Raw genomic sequence first — 21,232 nt, 5'->3', positions numbered from 1 at the left:
GCCGAGCGCTCACTTACATGTGATCATGGACTGGTGGTGATGTTCCAGCCCTTCAGTGGGAAGTGGCATCAGATTATTGGAGTATTTGCCTCACATAGCAATGTTAAAGCAGAGACTCTAGCCAAAATAATCCTTGAGTGTGTCATACTGTGCGAGAATGCTGGGCTCCACGTGGATTTCGTAACGTGTGACGGAGCTTCATGGAATCGGGCCATGTGGCATTCATTTGGTGTGGTTGGAACGAAGGAAAAAACTGTGTGCAGAAGAAAGCGCCCCAGTGACCCCGAGCGTTTCCTTTACTTTGTATCAGACTTCCCGCATCTCGTCAAATGCGTGAGAAACAGCTTTGTTCGCACAGGCTTTGAGCTTCCAGAAGGGCACGCTGATGTTGACGGTATAGACTGTGCCCGAAACTCTGATGAAAGTCGTAGCACCACGCTCAAGGCAATGCCACACGTCAGTAAGTCCGTGGTTCGGCCTACTGGTTTTGAGGCTATGAGGGTCAACTACGCATTTTTGCTGTTCAGTGATGAAGTCCTCCGTGGCCTTTTTCTCTACAGAGAAGATATTGAAGAGAAACATGGAGACCAATCTCCCACTGTCAACTTTGTAGAAAGGATGCCAAATCTTATTGAGGCCATGACTTCTAGGTGTAGTTCAGGTGCACTCAGGCCCGGTAATGCCCACAAAGCCTGCATTGAAAGCTTCTTGGCTTACTTGGACCTGTGGGAAAAAAAGTGTGAAAAAAAGTCTGAAAAAAAGGGGTCAGCTGGCTTCCTTAGCCAAACCACCGCAGAAGGACTTCGCGTCACGCTCTCAAGCACCCTACTCCTTCTGGAGTACGTGACAACGAAATTGAATTACAAGTACCTCATGACAAGCCGGTTGTGCCAAGATCCGATGGAAAGGGTCTTTAGGATTGTTAGGCAAATGTCTGGGTCTAATGATCACCCGTCGCCCAGCCAGTTCCTCATTTCCATTAATACTCTGACCTTCCAAAATCTTGCCAATTCACCGTCACATGCCAATGTGTCATCAGGAGTGCTAAGGAACCTGATAGACACCGAGGGTGCAATGGGCACCACGTCTCATAGGAGGATCGATGAACTGCTAGACATAGGCAACCTCTGTGAAGCACGTGAAGTCCTCAGTGGGTGTAGGCTTGACCACACTGACATGGTAGTGGAAGCCAGTGACTCAAGGCTCATCTATTACATTGGCGGCTATGTGGCAAGGAAAAGCATCGCAACCACGAAGTGCACCGACTGCTGTGCACAGCTCCTGCGACAGAACGATGGGTCACTGCCAGCCGCAGCATGCCTCACCAATGCAGTGAACAGGGGTGGCCTGCTGCATCCATCAGCCAAGCTGAATGACCTGGTGACTTCGCTTGAGAACGCATTCACACGTTGCTTCAGCATCAAGGAGATCAAAAGTGACAGTATCCTGGACTTGATCTCATTTTTGCAGTTGGCTAAGTTGACCGTCGTGAGCTGCCCCGACCACAACACGGAACTCACAAACAAGGTCATCAAATTCTACGTCCTCACCAAGCTGCATTTTCTTGTGAAAACTCAGAATGCCAGCCAAGGTGACAAGGGTAACAAGATGAAGATGCTAAAATTAAGAATAGTGCTGTGAATTGAGTGGATTAGTCGCTTTTCCTCACTCTACTTTCAATGCAGCCTTTGTATGAGTTGTGTAAATATGTTCACAAGTGATCACCATAGTTGAAAATGTATGAACATGACTGACTTTTTTTTTGTCGTCGAGATGAATTGGTGCCGTACTCCAATGCAAACGTTTTTATTGTATTTGTTCATGTTTTCAATGAAGTGAAGCGCTTTTACCTTTTCCCCCAATTGCAGACTTCATGTTTTTATTCTGCTTTCAGTAAAATGTGTTCTAAATTTGCAAAAAAAATAATCTGTACTTAAAAACTGAACAGTCTTTCTTTTATTAGTTAAAGTGATGTGCTGCAGTCGCAGATACAGACGCTTTCTGTTTACGTGCAGTTATTGATTTCTTGTCAGTTGTTCGGATTGGAAAAAATAAATAGTTTTTTATGCTTTGTGTACTCATGCAAACAGCGGGTATGGTCTCTTCCTTGTATTTTATCGAAACTAACGTCGAGTGCAAAATGGGAAGTGTGGAGTAGAGCACGGAAGTCGGAAGCGAGGGATCAGTGCTGTTCGGGATTGCATCGGTCATGCGTATCGGAATAGAACACTTCGACGTGCTCAGTACGAGTTCCGAAGTATATGCCATTTAAGGCCACTTGCGTGCTTAGTAAAATTAGACTTGCGCGTGCGGCGAACTTCTAATTTGCGCTTCCGCCGCGCGCCCAGCCGTAGAGCGAGCGGCCGAGCGGGCATCGAGTTACGACAAGCAGCGCCGCCGTGCGCCAGGCATGAAACGGCGCATCGCTTTTGACCGGCCCTTGGCATCACCTCCCCCTTCTACCCACCATACCGCCACTATTGTCACCCGCCATAGAATCAGATAAATACGGAGTGGCCGCTTCGTTCATTCCACTCCCCCCTCTAGTACACCGTGCTCTAAATACTTAAGCACACTAAACAGCTTTTTTGACCAGCAATCTAAATGACGAAATAGTCACATATATACCGGCAGTTCACCAGAGACTGCAGGCATTCTTATTCCAACACGGTCAAACAACCGTTAAGTAGCAGACGAACAGGTTGTAGGTAGCACCACTGATGGTGAGCGGTTGAGCGAAAGCGGGGAGACGCGTTCCCTCAAGATCCCTGCTATCTGAGTAGGTCAGGAGTACAGTAGGTCATGGCACAGCCTCCTAGATTTGTTTTGCCTGCCGGATTATCAGCGGTCATTGGGAAGCGGCCGTCGTCAGAACTGCGGTAGTGGCGCCACTTCAGTAGGGTTTTCTTCAAATAGGTTTTTACGTTTTCGGAGCTTATATGCAACAAAAATAACGTAATTTTTTAAAGCGTACATATAATTGTAAATATTTATAGTTAACGCTACGTCAGTGACGCCGACATAGGTGATAGCATTTCGCGCTCATTCAACAGGCAACCCCTCCATTACACATAGAAGAAGGCTAGAAGGAGAGTTTCTCAAAATTAACTGGAGGGCACTCTGGCGCTGCGATCGTTCAGCGACCATCATGAATTTGCCTAGTTTTCGTACTTACGGGTGGCAAATCGTACTTGCGGCTTCGTTTATTGCTGTGTTTCGGTTTTGTTTTGAAATAAAGATTGAATGCTTTTGTACTTCGTGAGCCAATTTGCAAAGTAAGTCTAAAAAATAAAATGGTGAAGCGCAACCACTGAGATAATACTTGTTTCGTTAGAAAACATCTTCAAGCTACACGAACACACACGGAGCCAAGAGCAGGCCAGAAAAACGAAGTTTATACAAATGTGTGTACTACCCATCCTTCCCATGCTCGCTGAAGCGCTGTGCATTGCAGCTCCCATAGACACTAGCGCCAGAGTTTCCTCTATATTGTAATATAGTAAGTATTGTGGGAAACTCTATGGGAGAGGTGTCAACATCGGCGCGCCGGAGAGCTGGCGAGAATTCATCCGGATGCAGCGGCGCTGCAGTCGCTTTCGAGATGCCCCTCCTCGCGCCTACGTGCGTATCAGTCGTTTTTCGTTCCAAATATTTCACGCTACCCTGCGGATTATAACAAAGTATACCTGCCACAATTTTGGCGGTGCGCCGCGAAGCGGGTATTGACAATGAAAACTAGTTTTTTCAATTCACTTCGCAGTATACAGCTACAAAGCTTAGAAGATAGAGAATCAAGTTACTTGCCGTGAGCTTGACACCAAAACAGAAACTGTGCAGTTTTCACTTTGATGCCGCAGTGTTCTCCGTGACGTCCTAATGCAGGTAAAGGTATCGGCAACCGATATTTTTATGACTTGCGCACTGGACGTCTACTTTTACAAGCACTTAAGACATTTATTTTCATGAAAGCGAAAAGCAACATGAAAAATAAACACTGTATATGCATTAAGGTAGGAGTGAACTGCAAGTTATACGAAACTCAGCTATAAAGCAAGTGAATAAGGCTACTAAGAAGAATAGTATATATACGATCATACAGTGGGCATACATGCACACATGACACTGAGATTTGATTGGCAAACATAGATACAACCACAAACCACAAACACAGCCAGACAATGATATCACAAATGTTAACGAAAAATTCGTAACATTGTGAACAATACAATAGTAAAATCACAGGAAACAACACAGTGTGAGGAATGCACAATAACATAAAATAAAACCTTGTTCGCTGTGTTAACATATTATGACAATTAAGTCATACGTTTCAACTTCAAGAACTTCCTTTTTCCTCTTTTTTTTCATTAGACGCATTTTCTCCAGCAACGATAAAATGCATTCTGGTCAATGTAAAGAATCTAGATATCTGATTTGTCGCTTCCAGTTTCTGGTGCTCAGTGTTCACAACCGACCATATTAAGCCTCTATACAGACAGCATGCTAGGCAAGAGATAAGGTCTGTTAAGCTTTCACTTTTCAACTTGTTGAAGCTAAAGCAATCGGTGAATGCATCTTCCATAGCTTTGACCAGGTCTGTTAAGGACTCGGACGGGTACAGAAGGTATGATTCTACCCGAAGCAAGCTGGAATTCTCAGATTGAAGCAACAACCTGCTACTTGTCTGTTTGTTTGTTTGTTTGTAGCTTAGAATCCATGGCTCATACCCACTCTGGGGGATTGGCCAAGAGAACATATAGTCTCATATGGACGATAACTGCACTATTGCTTACAACAAAAAAAAAGGGGGGGGGGAGTTGTAGAGTGAAGACGGTATATTAAAAAAAAGAAACCAAAGATTCAGATAGTGAGAAAAAATCAACAAGAAAGTAGACACTAATAGCTATACCTTGATTTTGGGAGCCGACCAGACAGCTGGTTTTGCCAAACCCGATTAATTTGGTATGTCACGAATTTATCCAGATTTGAAAATTACTTTTCGACCAGTTTTTTAGTACCTGTTAACGTGGGCTTTATGTTCAAAAACGCTTAGAAATTTGAATAAAATTACGCACCGCATCAAATGCATCTCTGTGGCAATATCCCAAAACAAAGGCGCAAAAATTTAGAACATTCTCTATGGTTAAACTTAAACCTAGCTTCGCAAATGGAAAGTCTAGAAGTCGTTTCCTAATTAATGCATAGTTCCGACATGAGCCAAAATAATGTTCAATAGTTTCTGATTCTTCGCAAAACGGACAAAGGGGGAAAGTGTCAGACCAGCTCTGTGTAAATAAAAATTTAATGGGGGACATGGCACCAAAATCTGGTCATTATAATTTCAAGTTTTTTTGATGGACTCCACTGGGCTTTCCATAGAAATTTGAGGTGCTGATAATCTGTCCATTGTGTGATATTTTCTAAACTATCTGTAAAAATAGCGAATTTTCTATATCTAACCCCTGATAAGTATTCTAACTCGGGAAGTACTGAAATTACTGGTCACCCCGACACGGTGGTCTAGTGGCTAAGGTACTCGGCTGCTGACCCGCAGGTCGCGGGATCAAATCCCGGCTGTGGCGGCTGCATTTCCGATGGAGGCGGAAATGTTGTAGGCCCGTGTACTCAGATTTGGGTGCACGTTAAAGAACCCCAGGTGGTCGAAATTTCCGGAGCCCTCCACTACGGCGTCTCTCATAACCATATGGTGGTTTTGGGACGTTAAACCCCACAAATCAATCATCAAATCAAATTACTGGTCCATCAAGTGATGCTCGCGCCAAAGCATCTGCCAATTCATTTAATTGTAATCCGCAGTGACCTGGGACCCACACTAATTTGATGAGTTTTAAATGCGGCGGTGCTAATGTGTGGAACGCTGCTAGGGCACGAGATTGTTCGGAGGCTGTCAAAGCTGTACACACCGAAAGTGGGTCTGTTAAGATGATTGCACTAGTCTCGGTCGTACGAATTTTTCGAAGAGCTAAAATAATAGCTACTAGCTCGGCTTCAAATACAGGAGTGAAATCTGAAAGCCTTACTGAAAAAGACCAGCCGAGGACATCAGACGCTATTCCTACGCCTGCGTTTTCATTGTTGACAGTAGCATCTGTAGCTATTACATTTTTTTTTTGTTTCTGCATGTACCAAGTAATTTTTTATGGTAGTGGTCAAAAATCTAAGAGATTGCAACTTGGCTTGTAGGGGGAAGATTTCATCGTACTTTATTCTAATGTTGAGGGTTCAGAAATTAGTTTCAATTACTGTGCTTATGTCTACATTTATGCAATCCAGTTTCTTTTTAACGAAAATTATCTGAGGGGTATGAAATCGAGGCCAATGTGCAAGAAAGAAAGAGTCAGGGTCACTGATAAATGCGTACTTTGATCTTCGCGCAGGTACACTGTAGAACTTTAAGAAGGTTTGAACCGTTAGAATGCGGAATCGACAGAGGAGTGTTGGCAATCGTGCTTCTTGGTACAATACATTATTCGCCACGAACCTGGGAAGTCTCAGGCATATTCGCAGGGCTTCTCACTCTAATATTACTAGCGGTTTAATTTTATAACCAGCGGCCCCCGAGAATAATACACACCCAAATTCCTATATTGGTCGCACATACATTTTATATATCATTAGCATCGTGTGTCTGCGCATACCGTATATTATGCTTCTAAACCTGTGTAGTAAACCTAACGCCCGTTGTGACTTTGGTGTTATATATTCCATGTGTGGGCTCCAATTTAGCTTTTCATTATAAATCGTTCCTAAGTACTTCACTGAATCTACTTGTGGAATAGGTTCCCGATTATTTAATACAGAAATTGAAATTGTATCTGCTATAGGAAACACCAAGAACGCACTTTTACTGATGTTCAATGAAATGGATTGCAACCAAATTTCTAGACTATTAATATATCTTTGCAATTTTTGATGTAGTGAGTAAATGTCGCTCTCTGCAGCGAAAAACGCGATATCATCTGCATAAATGTAGACACCAACGTTTACACTGACATCCTGAACAATTGGAATAGAGCTCATCAGTATATTGAATAATGCTGGAGATAGGACGGACCCTTGGGGAACACCACGTTTCTGTTTGAATTTATGCGAACGAGAGCCATCCTTCACGTAGTACAATTCCCTTGATTTTAAGAATTCTGCTATACACTCAGTAATATAATGAGGAAACTTTAGGCTCTGCAAGGTGTTCAGTAGAATAGAGTGCTCGACACTGTCATACGCTTTAGCTATGTCGAGAGTTACTAATGCGGCGTACTGTTTCCTTTCACGAGCAAGCTGTATTCGACTCTCTAAATCCGCATGGGTGCACCAAATTGAGCATTCACTGCGAAAACCAATTTGGTTTGGCTTTAATATGAACTTATTCCTAATCCAGGAGTTTATTCGGCCATTTAGGATCCTCTCTATGAGTTTCACCATGTTCGAAGTTAGCTATATGGGTTTGATATTTTCTACGGTAAAACCTAATCCTTGCTTTTTTAATAATGGGATTACCTTAGCTATTTTCCAGTCATACGGTATCCTTGCATTCTTTAAAGAGTAGTTTATAAGATTGAGAACGTCACCGGGGCATAGCTTGAATAAAGCTTTAATCATAGGAGCTGTGATTCCATCTGGACCTGGAGCTGACGAGGGTAGATCTAGAATTACTTTTGATGCTTCAGACAGCGTTACCTTTTCGAAGTAAGTGCTTATGCTAGACTTTTGCCAGTTGAAAGCTATAGTCAAAGAAAATCTAATTTCTAGACCTTTGCCAATTGACTCTAAAGAGTTCTTCGTTTCTTCCAATGATAGTTTTCATAATCAGTATTTACTGTATACGGCAGGATTTTGCGAGATCGCATATATTGAAATAAAGCTTTCTTATATTTAGGTTTCGAGAGAAAATCGAAATGTCTTCTATCATATTCTTCTTTATCTTGGGCCACCGTGTGTTTAAATACAGCGGCAAGAAATTTTTAATCTGACCAGTTTTTAGGAGACTGATTATGTATTAGCTTCTTCCAAGCTGCCTGTCGTCGTCTGTGAATACAGTTGCGATTCTCCCAGGGGCTATAGGGTACTCTCTTCGCCGATTGACAGCAAATTTGGCGTTTTTGTATGCCCTTTTAATTACTGCGCTTAATTTCATAGCTTTAGTGTCATCTCCATCCTGGGAGGGAGAGTCTAAAGCAGTTTTTAGGTTGCGTTAAAATTTTGCATAATTTATATAGGTCTGGGCATGGAGGAAGCATGATGGTTTGACGGGGCAAGCGATCTCGAACATTATTAAAGAGTGGTCACTGGTGGAGGCGCAATCAAGGGCTGTCCACGATGTACTAGCAATGGCCGAGCTTACAAAGCTTAAATCTAAGGCGGAGCGTGAATGACCTCGAATAAATGTGGGAGTTCTAGCGTTAAGGCACAATAAGTTGTTGTCTACTGACCAGTCCCACAGCCGTTGTCCACACTGAACTGTTCTAAAACTCCAGCATGTATGGTGAGAATTGAAGTCGCCAACTATAATTTTTTTCTTTACAGCCTGAATTAGCAGCCATATCTCATGTCTTGAACGCCTACAGGAAAGTAGACGTTTATTAGCGAGAAAGGCAAGTATCTTGGCAAGGTAATATCTAACGCGAAAATTTCGCATTCAGACGATCATACATATGTATGAGTTTTTTACTTTTAAACTAATTTTATTATTTATAAAGAAACCTAAACCTCCACCTTTGGATGGCCTAGACGAAAGGTTTGGAAGTTGGGTAGATGAAATAAGTGATGTGTGGAAAGCCAAGTTTCTTGTAATGCAATAATAGCCGCATCGAATTTGGAAGACAGGTATAACATATCTGTTATGGCTGCGTGAAGAGATCAGCAAGTCCAATGTATAATTTTACGAGACCCTGTGATTTCGTTAGAATGGTTTCAGCAACTACCTTATCTAAACTACTTTCTTTTAGAAAATTGGTTTTTGAAAGGTTGTCTTTCTGGTATTTCTTGCGTTTTACATGTTTCGGCGAGCCAGGTTTTTTTCGATACAGGTGATCTAGAACGCTTTAGGCATTTGAGATCCATGTCTATATCTTGTGTGTCTTGAGAAGCTTCCTGTGCACACTAGCTTTGCCTCTGAATGCCATCTCCAGAGGGATCTGCAGACTGTGCATCCGGTGGAGTTATCTCAGATTCTGCCTCACTTGTCGGGTGTGCAGACTCAGCATTTTCTACAGCCGTACTTATATCTATCTGTGCTCCATAGAGTTGTGCGATTTGGTTATTTACAATGTGCGACAGCGACTCACACAGGGTGGTAGCAAGGCGTTGTATAGCCTTATCCACAGCCTTTTCGATCATGTCCGCAATTGATAGGGAAAAAGATGTTTCCATTGCTATGTTATGGCGGGCAGCTGCTCCTGCGTACCCTTGAGTTCTGGCCTGAATTTCAGCAATGACATCCTTTCGGGAGCATCGCCTTCTGTCTACAATTTCAAGGATTTGGTTTTCACGTGCCTTGGCTGAGCAATTTGGGTTATCAGCACAGTGTGCTTCATGGCAAAGACAGCACTTTTCTTCATTACTTTTACAGTCGTTTGAGTTGTGCGTCTCACCACAAATTCTGCATCTAGGTACTGACCTGCATCCTTTCACCTTGTGCCCATAACGCCAACACTTAATACACTGTAGGGGACGAGGTGATAGCGGCTTCACTCTGTATGTTATAGGCCACGCTTTGATTTCGGTTGGGCGATTTGATCTAGCAAATGTAGCAATCACGGACTCCGTTGAGACCTTGTTCTTGTCCACAAACCGACTACATCTATAGATCGCTGTCACACCTGCTTCTGAAAACTTATCTAATATCTCAGTTGGAGTCAAGTTGACATCAACACCCCGAACGAGGCCTTTGGCACAAGCTAGGTGAGGTGGAATGAATGCGCTCACCGGGGTGGTAGCGAATACCGAGCATTTTAGTAGGTCTCGAACACAGAGCTGGTCAGACGAGAAGCAGGGAATGCCACCCTTGCCGAATAGCCTGATTTCTGTGACGCTTTGGTAGTGAGTTGTAGCGGCTCTCAACTCCGTCTGAATCATTTTTGGATTCTTCATCCGTATAATACCATCGTTGCTTGGGACCAATGCCATTGCGTAAAAACAAGTCGACTGGCAATTCCTGCGAAGGAAGAGAAGCAGACCAGAGGGAAGCCCCTGGTCCAGGAGAGGAAAACGGCATCTGTCTGGTCGTACTATCTGAAAATACACTCGCTAATCAATTAGGACACTATATATAGCTTATGAAAAAAATAATAAACAAAATCAATCACAACTACTAAATTCTTGGCCAAACCCTCAGATCAGGGAAACGTCAGTCGCTGATCCGAGACCCAATCATTGTCACTCATTCGTTGCACTTCGTCTTTTTAACAATCTTCAAGGCCACACAGCCACTGACGTAATAAGTGATCCGGGAGTCACTTTTGCTTTCAGTGAGATCAGTGTGGTCAGGGAGGGCTTCAAAAGCATAATTTCATAAACAGCATGGAGGCGCCCCACATATAGCAGCTCATAGTCAGCTTATTCTGCAATTTTATCAATTTATTGTGGATGCTCGGACATAGAAGGCTGCTCAGAACTCCAGCTAGAAGATATGTTTCCACTGGAGGGTGATCATGCCAAGCTGTAAAAACTGAGGCAATTCACAGAGATAAAAAATTGTGTTGGCGAAGGGTGATCATTCGATCCAGACATTTGCTTCAGAATTCCAAAAAGATTTTAAGCACGTCTTGGCGGAAATGAAACGTCATCAAGTATTTATAGCCCAAGGTTTTCGTGATATAGTGCTGGATGGAAAGGGTGCTGGTTAGAGCGACGCGCAGTCCTTCACTCAGGAACCCACCCTCCTTAGGTACAGCTTTTTCCCAAGTTGCTCAGAACCCGTTGATAACATGCTTGTAGCTATGGACGATGAATCTTTCGTCGAAATGAGCTTCACACACAACGCAAATATTTTTTCGTTGTTTGTCCGCGCGAGGAATCGCACGCTCCCAGGCCTTGCGCCGTTCATCGTCGGCGGGAGCAGCGAAGAGAGACGCTTTCTTCTTTTGTTTGCGGACCGAAACATATCCCGCATTGCATCTAGGTGCCAAGCAGCGTGTTTGCTGTTTACCCATCACTGTGGCATGGTCACATTGGCACGTATTGATCCCGAACAAGGTCAAATAAGCAAAGCGCCAACGTTGCGACTTGCGAGCACACGAGCAAGCGACGTAAAGTGCCACGCTAAGTCGCAACGTCTGCTCTTTGCATATTTGGACGTGTTCGGGATCAATACGTGCCTAGTTTTTCCTTCCTCCATCGCCTCTAAATATTAGCGGAGGCCCGTGTACTCAGATTTGGGTGCACGTTAAAGAACCCCAGGTGGTCGAAATTATCGGAGCCCTTCACTACGGCGTCTCTCATAATCATATGGTGGTTTTGGGACGTCAAAGCACACATATCAATCAATCAAATATTAGCAATAGCCAAAGTTGCCAATCTTAGAGGCCAAGTACAAAAACCCTTAACCCTACGTAAGTGGCGTTGTCACAGATGACGGGTGTTGTTCTAAAGTGTACTAAAATTTTCTAGTACACTCTACCGGCAGGCGAAAGAATATAGGAGGCTATGGACGTGATCATGCCGAGGATTTCGTTTGGCAGCGTTGGCCGCAACGCACTTCTTTCAGTTGGCAACAGTGCTTGTTTTGCGCTGCGTGAGAGAGAGAGAGAGAGAGAGAAGTTGAGGGAAGTCTTTCGCTCGGTTGAGGAATTCGGTTGATCTGGACTTTGTGATGCTACTTTGTTCGTCGTTGAAGACGCAGCAAGAAAGCTAACTGACACACTGCCATGGACGGAAATGAAGTGACCCAAAAAATCCGAGTGAGCCTTATGTCTCCTTCATTTCGACCGGTGGTAGTTCTTTGCGTGCGCCAGCCTGCAATCGCGACTGTCCCACTTGTCCGCATCGCGAAACAACTGTTCGCTCGCATTGTAGCTACGATGACCGTAAAACGACCACTTGCTGCGCTCGACTGCGCCAGGCTTGCGTTGAAAAGACGGCGGCCCGCGCGTAGTTAACAGCCTGACGAGCTATCCGCACGTTTTCTCTGCCATAGGTTTACATTCCCTAAACGTTCAACTGAATTTCGTCTGGTGGTTCCGCGTATCTCTACGACCCTCATCTTTTCTAATGGAAGTGTTCTGTAGTGCTATTTAGTGCTGATCTGCCGATGCTGCAGGTCTCGCGCAGACCGTGAGATAATCCTTCGCCGGAGGTGAAAGAACGCTCGCTTTAGCGCCTGCACTAGATGCTTTGGAGCACGTATTGATCATTCGTTTGTTCGTTGTTACATTTTTGCTTGATCTGATTCCGTTATTCGGTGAAAGCTTGCTTGTTTGTAAATCTCGAAGCTATTCATTGAAAGTAAGTGACTGCTTTGAGCTTTGTATTCTAGTTCACGATCAGACAGTGCGGGAGGCTATTTCATTGGTGTTTGCTTTGGCAGCCCTTTTTCAGCCGTCTATCATTTTGTTTAAGCTACGACGAATTCCGTGCAGCATCGGACGCGTGCGCAAGTCATGCCCAACACGAGAGTTTTATTCAAATACCTGAGAGTTTCCTGTCGGGATTTTCCCGCTATTCTAAGGTGTTGGCCTTTTCTTGTGACCTACATCTCGATTTGGCATGACAGTAATTGTAATGTGACAGTAATTGTAATTATACAGCACATTGATTTCTAGCGTATCAAGCAGTGCAGTAGCAGAGAGCACAGTGTAATAATGCAGCAAATAGGGCTTCGAAACCGAGCGGCACCCACCTCATTCACCACAGCGCTAGAAACTCCGTACTCTTTTATCCAGTTCCTTCAGGAAAACCCCTCGCTAAGGTCCTTTTACATCCAACCCTGAGTGGAAAATTCTGGGGGCAGTCCTGATTTCCCTGTACTAAAAAATTATGTCGTATATCAGGAATTTTGCCTTGACCATGTTATTCGGTGCCATACGTTGCCTCGTATTTTCATGTAGTGAGACATTGTATTTGTTGATGTGGTTACAGATGCACGTCTATTTACCACTGTACAGAAATCATCCATTTTTGGGATCAGCTGCCTTAATGCATCACTTACATTCATGACCAAAGCATACATTGTGGTGCATGCAGGCTGGCCACGTAATTTGTAGAGCAGAGAACCGATGGACAGTTATAAGAGCAGCAGAATGGTTACAAAGGGACAGGAAGGGCAGTCTGGGGAGGCAGAGAGTCGGATGGAGGGTGAAAATTATGAACTTCACGGGGATAAAATGGCAGGAGCTTCCACAGGATAGGGCAAAAACTGGAGAGAGGCCTTCGTCCTGCAGCGAACTAACACAGGCTGAGAACGATCTATTGAGACACAGTAATTAAAACACAAAAGGAAACAAATGAACACGGACTTTACCATCAGTGGAGACAGCACCCACGACTTCTGGATTATGCATTCAATGCTTTGAGAGTTTAGCTACAGCAATGCCAGCTTCTCCACTAAAAAAAATTGCAGCCTGAAAGTTGCACTGCGAGACTCGCGGAATAAAATCTGTGTGACAGCAGTAGATGTTTTACTTTTGTGCAGTGCTGGCTGGTAAGTATGCAATGCATGATGAAGTTCAGAGTACAGTGCACCTTTATGCTGGAGTGAACTGCATTAGTTGCCGCTTGTGTATGGAAAAGAGAGGAGCAGTATTCGTCACACATATGCTGATATGAATACAGTGACTTATTGAGTAAAGCGGCACTAAATTGAGCACAGTTTACATTGAAAAAGTAAAAATGTTGGAAGGGTGCTAGTAGTCTGACATAACCATAAGGTGCTTTAGAATAACTTTTCAAGTGTAGGCGTATGAAGTCTGTTTCCAAGATTTGTGACATCATTCTTTGGATGCGTTGAGGGGCTTTGGTTTATCCCAGACTGTTAGGTACAGCCCGGTCCCGTGATTTGCTGGAACTCATCGCACGCATAAATAGGCAGTGTTTCTGGTTGAAGCAAAATTCTGCAATTGTGAGAATGAGGCCGCTGCACTGCTTGATTGCCACTCAAAAAGAGTAAAGCTTGTCAGATGGCTTCCCTCGGCTATGAAGATATGTTTCAATAGTAGGCAGCAACAGTACATCAAAGGCAGAGGAATGGGTGGTTTCGCTCAGGTGAAACTTACTTGTGCTTGGCATCTCTTTGGAATATGTTAAAGCCAAGTTTTTTTGACTAACCTTTCATGGTTTTTCTCATGGAGGCTTTGGCTGCTGCCTTGCCAATGAAGTCCCTGACCGACCCCTGAGTGGTCAAGGAATCGAACTTGTGGTGTTAATTTGTCAGGTTTCTGTATTGTGCAGCCCTAACTGTCCTTTTTTTATTTGCAAAAGACTTGCCTTTAAGGCATAATATTTTAGAGAGCATGTTTGCTAAATGTGCACCGTTAGGCCAGTGTTGTGTATGAAATGAAATAGTGTATTGCGGAATGGATTGTCATGTATCCAGTGGTTCTAATTGGCTGTGTCGCTGTAGCGAAGGCCGGCTTGAAGGAGGTTATGGGAGCGTCCTGTCTGGCAGGAGTCACAGAGCCCTAAAGAACCATTTGTCTTATGAGTAAAGAACTAAATTGCCCTATATACCTGTACTTTAACTGTACAACCTTATTATGCATGAGTAGGCTGCTAAAGTCCTTCAGTCATCAATTTAGCTCACAATGGCTTACATCTACAATAGGTGTGGGTTGACACTAAGGTGCAGTGTTTGAAATATTGGTGTAGAAATAAAAAATTAATTGATTAACCTCTGAATGCATGTTCATAAAAGGGGGATTCTCTGTATGTAGCTATTTGTTTTGTGGTTGGCAGTATATTCCGTGTGCATCTTGCTCGTTGACAACTGCCTGTTTTCCCGTTGTTGTCCAACTGCTCACTGTTTTACTTGTTCTTGTCCCAGGCTGCCATCAAGACCAAGCTGATGGAGCTTGGTGCCTATGTAGGTAAGTCACTCAAAACTGCTCTCTCAGCTTAAGCACACGTTAATCTGGAAACATGTGAGATTGAGCTAATCTGAGTCTGCCCAAATGTGTAGGGCAGTGCTTCGAGGTAGAAGAAAAATAATATATTTCTCCGGTACTATAGTTTTTATTCGTTGAGCATGTATGCTGGGTGTTTTGGTTTGTCGCATGATAAAACATTAAAAAATTACAGTGCCTGTGTGTACTTGTCGTCTCTCTTGTGGGCGTATGTTTGTGCTTCTACTACCTTGCTCAGAATAATAAACATAGGCGAAGTTCGAGAATCAAGTTTAGTTTGAAGGTGCTGCTCACCCTGCCTATTCAACCTTTTCATGTCATCTTTTTTGGGTTTCAAGTGCCATAACACGTGCTTTAAAGAAAAAGTTGTTAAGACTTGTAGTATCTCTCTTTATTTTCTACTTAACAACTAACGAGAAAAAAAAAACATGACAAAAATGAATTTTGAGGGCTTGGTTCTTTGCTAAACACAACAATATGAAAACCAGCAGCTTGTAAAACAACGTATAGAGGATGTTAATGATCACACAACTTGCTGTCGGCAAGTTGTCTTTTTGTCCAGTTTACTTTCTTCACATGTGTATCACAATTACTGCAGTACTGTTAAAACGGTACCATTAACGTCCCCTACACTTTCCTTCGCTTCATTACCTGCTGGTTTTCTTTAATCCTATAAGAGAGGCATACTGGTAGCCTTTGTTGACATTTCTTGTAGTCTTGCTTCTGTGCAGAGGCATGGGCAACTGGCATACCACAATACTCTAAACAAGGTCACCTCAAACAATGGAACAAGAAATAAGTAAGGGCAAGCATTGAGATTGGGTGATAAACGAGTGTCTCTCCTCAGTTTGAGCAGGAGAGTGGTGTAAGTGTTGTTGAGAGCGCAATTCTTGTTAGAACTCAATTGAGTGGGCTCTTCATAATTTGGAGTGCTAATTCATTGCGAATGATTCTTGAGCTGCTCGGGGGCCTCTTTGCAGCGGCATGGAATATTTACACATTGATAGCACTCGTCAGGAAGTAATGTGTTAATATTACTGCCATTAATATTGGTATGATAGTATGCCTCATAACAACATTGCTTCTGAACACTAAGTATTTGGTCATCTTTGGAGGCCTTCCAGTCCCTCATACAGACTCTCATATTCATATGCTTTGTCCTGCATGATCACATCTGGTCCTGAACATTTTTTAGATGACGAGCTGCCCGACTACATCATGGTCATGATCGCCAACAAGAAGACCAAGGAGCAGATGACGCACGACCTGTCCCTCTTTCTGGGTGACAGCACACTCAACTTTACAACATGGTATGTCATACATCCAAGTAGTTCAGCACTGCACCGGTCACCAGGTTAAGTGAGGCTGACCGATAGATAGATATGTGGGTTTTAACGTCCCAAAATCACCATATGATTATGAGAGACGCCGTAGTGGAGGGCTCCAGATATTTTGACTGAGGCTGAAAGTTAAGGATGATTTGGTACAGATGCATGGCTTTTGAATGGCACTGCAAGAAGACAAAACAATGTTTAACCATGCAGATGGTTAGCAGTGATTGGCAACGTGCTTGCCAACGATGTTATTGTAGCCCAAACAGAACCAAATTTTCTCGTCCTCAAGAAAAGCATGAACAGCATTATGAGGGATTTCTTTTAGGCTTTTCCAATCTGATTAAACCTCATTTGCACGGCTTGACCATTATTTTTTGGACTGTTAGATTTTTTGGACTATTTCGCAGTTTCCGCCTGGTCCAAAAAATTGGACGGCGACTGTACATAGTGAAATCAAACAGTGTCGGGAAAACAGCAAAAGGCAACATGGAGGAACTGCTAAACGTCAACCAAGGAATAACCACAAAACTTCTGGGGCTCTCATGAACCTGTCTCACTGTAGTACGCAAACTCATCTTAGTCCATTCATAATTCGAGTCTTCTTAGCGTTCAATAAATTGTTTTTTTTTATATGACGAGCAGGAGATAAATTTTGATATAGGTCCTTGAAAAAAACTTTTTCACGCCTTAAGGGTCCTTCAATTTTTTCCTTCAGAACCTGTTATGAACTCTGTGCAATGATTTTCAGCCAAACTGAACGCACAACCTTAATTTCGGGCAGCAACTGGAGGGATGTAATGAATTTAAGCATATTTAAGAAACTGCCACGTCCAACACCCACACTGTGAACTAGAGGAAGTGACGTTTGGAGGATATATTATGTACCAAAAAACGGGCTAGCCGACAAAGCCAGGCATTCCCCCATATCTCTTAACCCACTCAAACCCCACTGCAGTTGTTAGAACCCACTATGAATGACACTGGCAGCCAACAATGCTCCGGGGGCGTACGCCTGAGTGCCTTTGTGGAAGGAGGCAAGAGGGCCATAAAGGAGAGATGTAGTAGCAGAAAAGGAAAAGCTTGCACCCTGCATTAACCTTGGTGACTGTGACGTATCGTCTCATGCTGGTGTGCATCTACCACATGTGACGATTCTCCAAAATGCAGCCAACTGATCAAAATGAATCCTTTACTTAATTTGTAGGCTTGTGCGAATAGTGAATTTTAGGTTCGAAGTGAATAGGGATTTTGATCGAATAATTTCGAATCGACTTGGAATGGTATGTATGACATCTAAAAAAAAAGGAATATTTATCATGACCTAACTTGCACAATATTTCTTTTGAATTGAAATAGAGGCTTTATGCAAATGCCTTTTTGTTTTTGTTCAAAGGAAGTCAAAACAATTTTGAGTAGTAGTTTCGATAGAATGCGAGCGATAACCTGCAAGATACATAACATTTTAAAATTTATTATACTTGGAGCATATAAGCCATCATAAGGACCTTAATAAAATGAAGAATTGATTTGAGGGCAACATGTTTTTAAAGCGGCCCTGCAACTCTTTTTCAAGTAGCCATGCAGCCAGTAAACATGCTTGTTGTCTCATAAATTCACCGCAGCAAAGTTTCTAGAATCAGTCCAGTACGAACGAGGTTCCAAAAATTTGTCGTATGCTGCAATTGCACTTTATCTTCTCGTCCCGACAAAATAGCTGAAATTAAAGTAGGGAGGAATGGTACGACGAAAGAAAATACGTGACACGCACCTCGTGCCCTTGAGCACATTTTTTTACACTGATATCAAACTTCAGATACCACACAGGCTCAAGAAAATTGGAAAACGTGCGGGAGTTCGTGTGGTGTTCTCTGCACCGTTTAAATTAGTCAGTGTCACCGAATCTACAAATCCACTGAAAATGCAGTCATCAACTAAATGTAGAGTTAAGCATAGAAACAGGTATGTGGCATGCTCCCGGGAAGTTGTCTATAGGACTCCTCTTTGCTGTGGTGCTTGTTATGTCGAAACGACCGGAAGGTGTCTGAACGATCGGCTGAGAGAACAAGCTAACAATGTTAGAAACAGGAAAGATGGTTTTCTTGCTCAGCACGGCACTCAGTGCAACTGTGTGCCCCTTTTCAAGGACACAGTGACACTTTATAAGCACAGGGTTGAGCGCACTTGAGTTATCGTCAAGGCCATGCAGATGGCACGCCAATAAGTGTCATGCATTAGCAAGCCGTCGCATGTCTCTGTCCGAGAATAAAATAAGGTTTCTCGAAGGTTTCAGAGCCCTAAAGAGCCACTTGTCCTATGCGCAAGTAGTTATATTGCTTTTAATTTTTTGTTTTGTTCCCTTATTGACCTTTTTTTGCCCTTTTCTGTGTTTTCCCCTTACTCATGCAATGCTCTTTGTGCCACATGTTTTTTTCCACATGGTTTACTGTCTCCTCTATATGTTTTCGCTCTCTGCGCAATAAAATCAATTCGAAGTTAGCGCTCGTGTCCTTCTTGTCTTTTTGTCGTCGTTCTGTTTGTGCACTATAACTATCGTCACATACTCAAGCGCCGGCACTTTAAACGCTGTTTGCAGCTTTTGTTGCACTTCAAGTATCAGAGCCCTGAGACATTGAAGACAAACATGCATGTGCTCGTTGGAAAAATAAAAAAAAAATAAAATTTCCTAGTACGATTCTGTTCGTGAAACGTTCTCATTACTCGTTGTCAAGGTTAGGTACACAGAGTACCTGAGTAGTAGTGATTCATTTTTGTTTTGCTGAAAAGTTTACTTTAGAGGTGCGCAAATTAGGCAGTGGCGCAAAGCAATAGTAAATACAGCAATCCAGATGAATCAGATCTAATCCAGTCCACATCCTGAATTGTTGAGTCAGTAAATACAGCAGTTCAGGTCGATCTAATTCAGTTCAATTCACACCTTAAGAGGCGTGGGCTACAGCCATTATAGTGAAATGGATTATACTCCAGTAGCTGAAACAGCCAGGCTCCCGTGTCCTCATTTTACACAGATGTTGCAAGAAGGCACCACTTCCATGTTTCCTAGCAGCTTTGATTGCGATGTCAGACTAACGCAGGCTCCTTCAAACTTTCATCTCCCGTTACTTTTAACTTGTGTGTTCGCTTCCTGGTTCTTCCGAACATCAAACAACTGACTTGATCACTGCCTGGCTCAAGGGTTTTATTTTGGCCAGATATACATGTTTTTTCTCATTTACCGCATGTGCTAAGAACATTCTCAGTGCATCTGGTAATTATGTTCACTTATATAAAGTGCCTGTTTTTTTTTTTTTACCACTCGAGGGTTTGTTTACCGTACACAGAGTTTTGCATGCAGAGGTGGTGGTAATGGAGTTTGCTTTTATTCATCATGGAAAACCTGGAAAAGTCAGGGAATTTAGAAATGTCAAATTGGCAGATAACCTGTCATTACTGAAGGACTGAAGTCAAGTGATAATAATTGCAAAGAAAATCTTTCATTTGAATTGAAGAAATATGGTGAAAACAGAATGTGCTTGTGTAAAATCAGTGATTATTATTCATATAGAGCATCAAAAGAATATATCATTTACATGAGCAAAGATGTCTTAGATGGAAAACAAGCAAGTTTTAAGTGGTGTAATCCTTGTTACAGGTTGCAGGGAGTGTTGGACCACCTGCAGGCCATTGCCACAGGTGAGCTGGCTGGCGGGTTGCAACATTGTTCAGAATGGAGGTGGCCGCCTTGCTCAGATAAAAGTTCATCTGGGGTTAAACTGGGCACTAACAGCAATATTGGTTTCACATGTGTACTGAAGTGAATATGGATGCAGATGATGCTCTCACACAGGTCCATTTTCAGTGCTACATAGTGTGTGTACAAAGTATAGGTTGACGAACTCACTCGGACTCTGATCAAGTCCATATCTGTGTTGGAGTGAGTTTGGGTCAAGTGATATTTTGATGAGTCTGAGTAAGTTGAAGAAAATTTTAGTAAATGTGAGTCCAAAGTGCAAAATATAATTTTTGAATGAGTCTGAGTGAGTGCCACTTTTTTTTTTTGCCGACCTATGGTCCTATCTATTCCTCTTCAGCATTACTATCAGCCTTACCTGGATTAACCTTTATACTTGCATCTATTCACAAAGAAAATGAGGACATAATATATTGAAACCATGTACGTATTGAGTGACATAAGCAGACTTTCATAAAAACTTTTGGTCAAAATTAGGACCATTTTTTAAATTTTCTTTTTCAAAAATAAGGTTTTTTGAAAAATCTCACATCAACTATTCTTTTATTCTATCACGCTGCGTCTAAGATAATAATCTTTTGCAGGAATGTTACAAAGGTATCAATTGCACTTTTTTTGAAATTTTCGCACAGAATAAGACATGCGCCAAGGCATATCGAAGATATCAATTTTTTTTATTTTGACCAAGTTTGCCTTTTTTTTTTTTTCAGAATTATCCATTCTGCAGGCAACTTAAAGAAAGCATGGATGTAATTCACTGTGATGCGTACAGTGGGCATTGATTTCGCCTGCGAAATCGTAAAATGTTGCAGCAAGCAATAACGAGACGCGTTCACTGCTTCCTTCAAATATTTCTTTGCCACACTGAGATAGCTTTCGGAAATAAAATTTTCGGTTCCGTGTACCTCAAATATACCCGCATAGCATATAAGAGAACCATACAAAACAAAAATATCATCTGTGAATTCTCGTAGAATCAACCTGCAGTTTCAGTTTTAGACGAGGTACAGCATTGGCGGCAGCATTGTTTTCAGATGCCGTGCACGAGATTAGGGAAAGAATCCTCACTCGCTGCT

At 42.7% G+C, this 21,232-nt stretch overlaps 1 protein-coding gene across 2 annotated transcripts in view; it reads left to right on the top strand.

The window, feature by feature from the left end:
* Positions 1–11,755: 11,755 nt before the first annotated feature.
* Nab2 (Nuclear polyadenosine RNA-binding 2) overlaps positions 11,756–21,232 on the top strand; it is a 148,371-nt gene continuing 138,894 nt past the window's right edge. For both annotated transcript variants that reach the window (XM_075890831.1, XM_037420191.2), the window contains exons 1-4: positions 11,756–11,918; positions 14,996–15,038; positions 16,270–16,384; positions 20,058–20,098. In XM_075890831.1, coding sequence (XP_075746946.1) covers positions 11,886–11,918; positions 14,996–15,038; positions 16,270–16,384; positions 20,058–20,098 — 232 coding nt within the window. In that variant the 5' untranslated portion in view covers positions 11,756–11,885. The remainder of the gene's footprint in view (positions 11,919–14,995; positions 15,039–16,269; positions 16,385–20,057; positions 20,099–21,232) is intronic.

This window comes from Rhipicephalus microplus, chromosome 3 (assembly GCF_043290135.1).
Source record: "Rhipicephalus microplus isolate Deutch F79 chromosome 3, USDA_Rmic, whole genome shotgun sequence".
NCBI lineage: Eukaryota > Metazoa > Arthropoda > Arachnida > Ixodida > Ixodidae > Rhipicephalus > Rhipicephalus microplus.
Note: the sequence above shows the minus strand (reverse complement) of the source record. Positions and strands in the feature narration are given on the sequence as shown.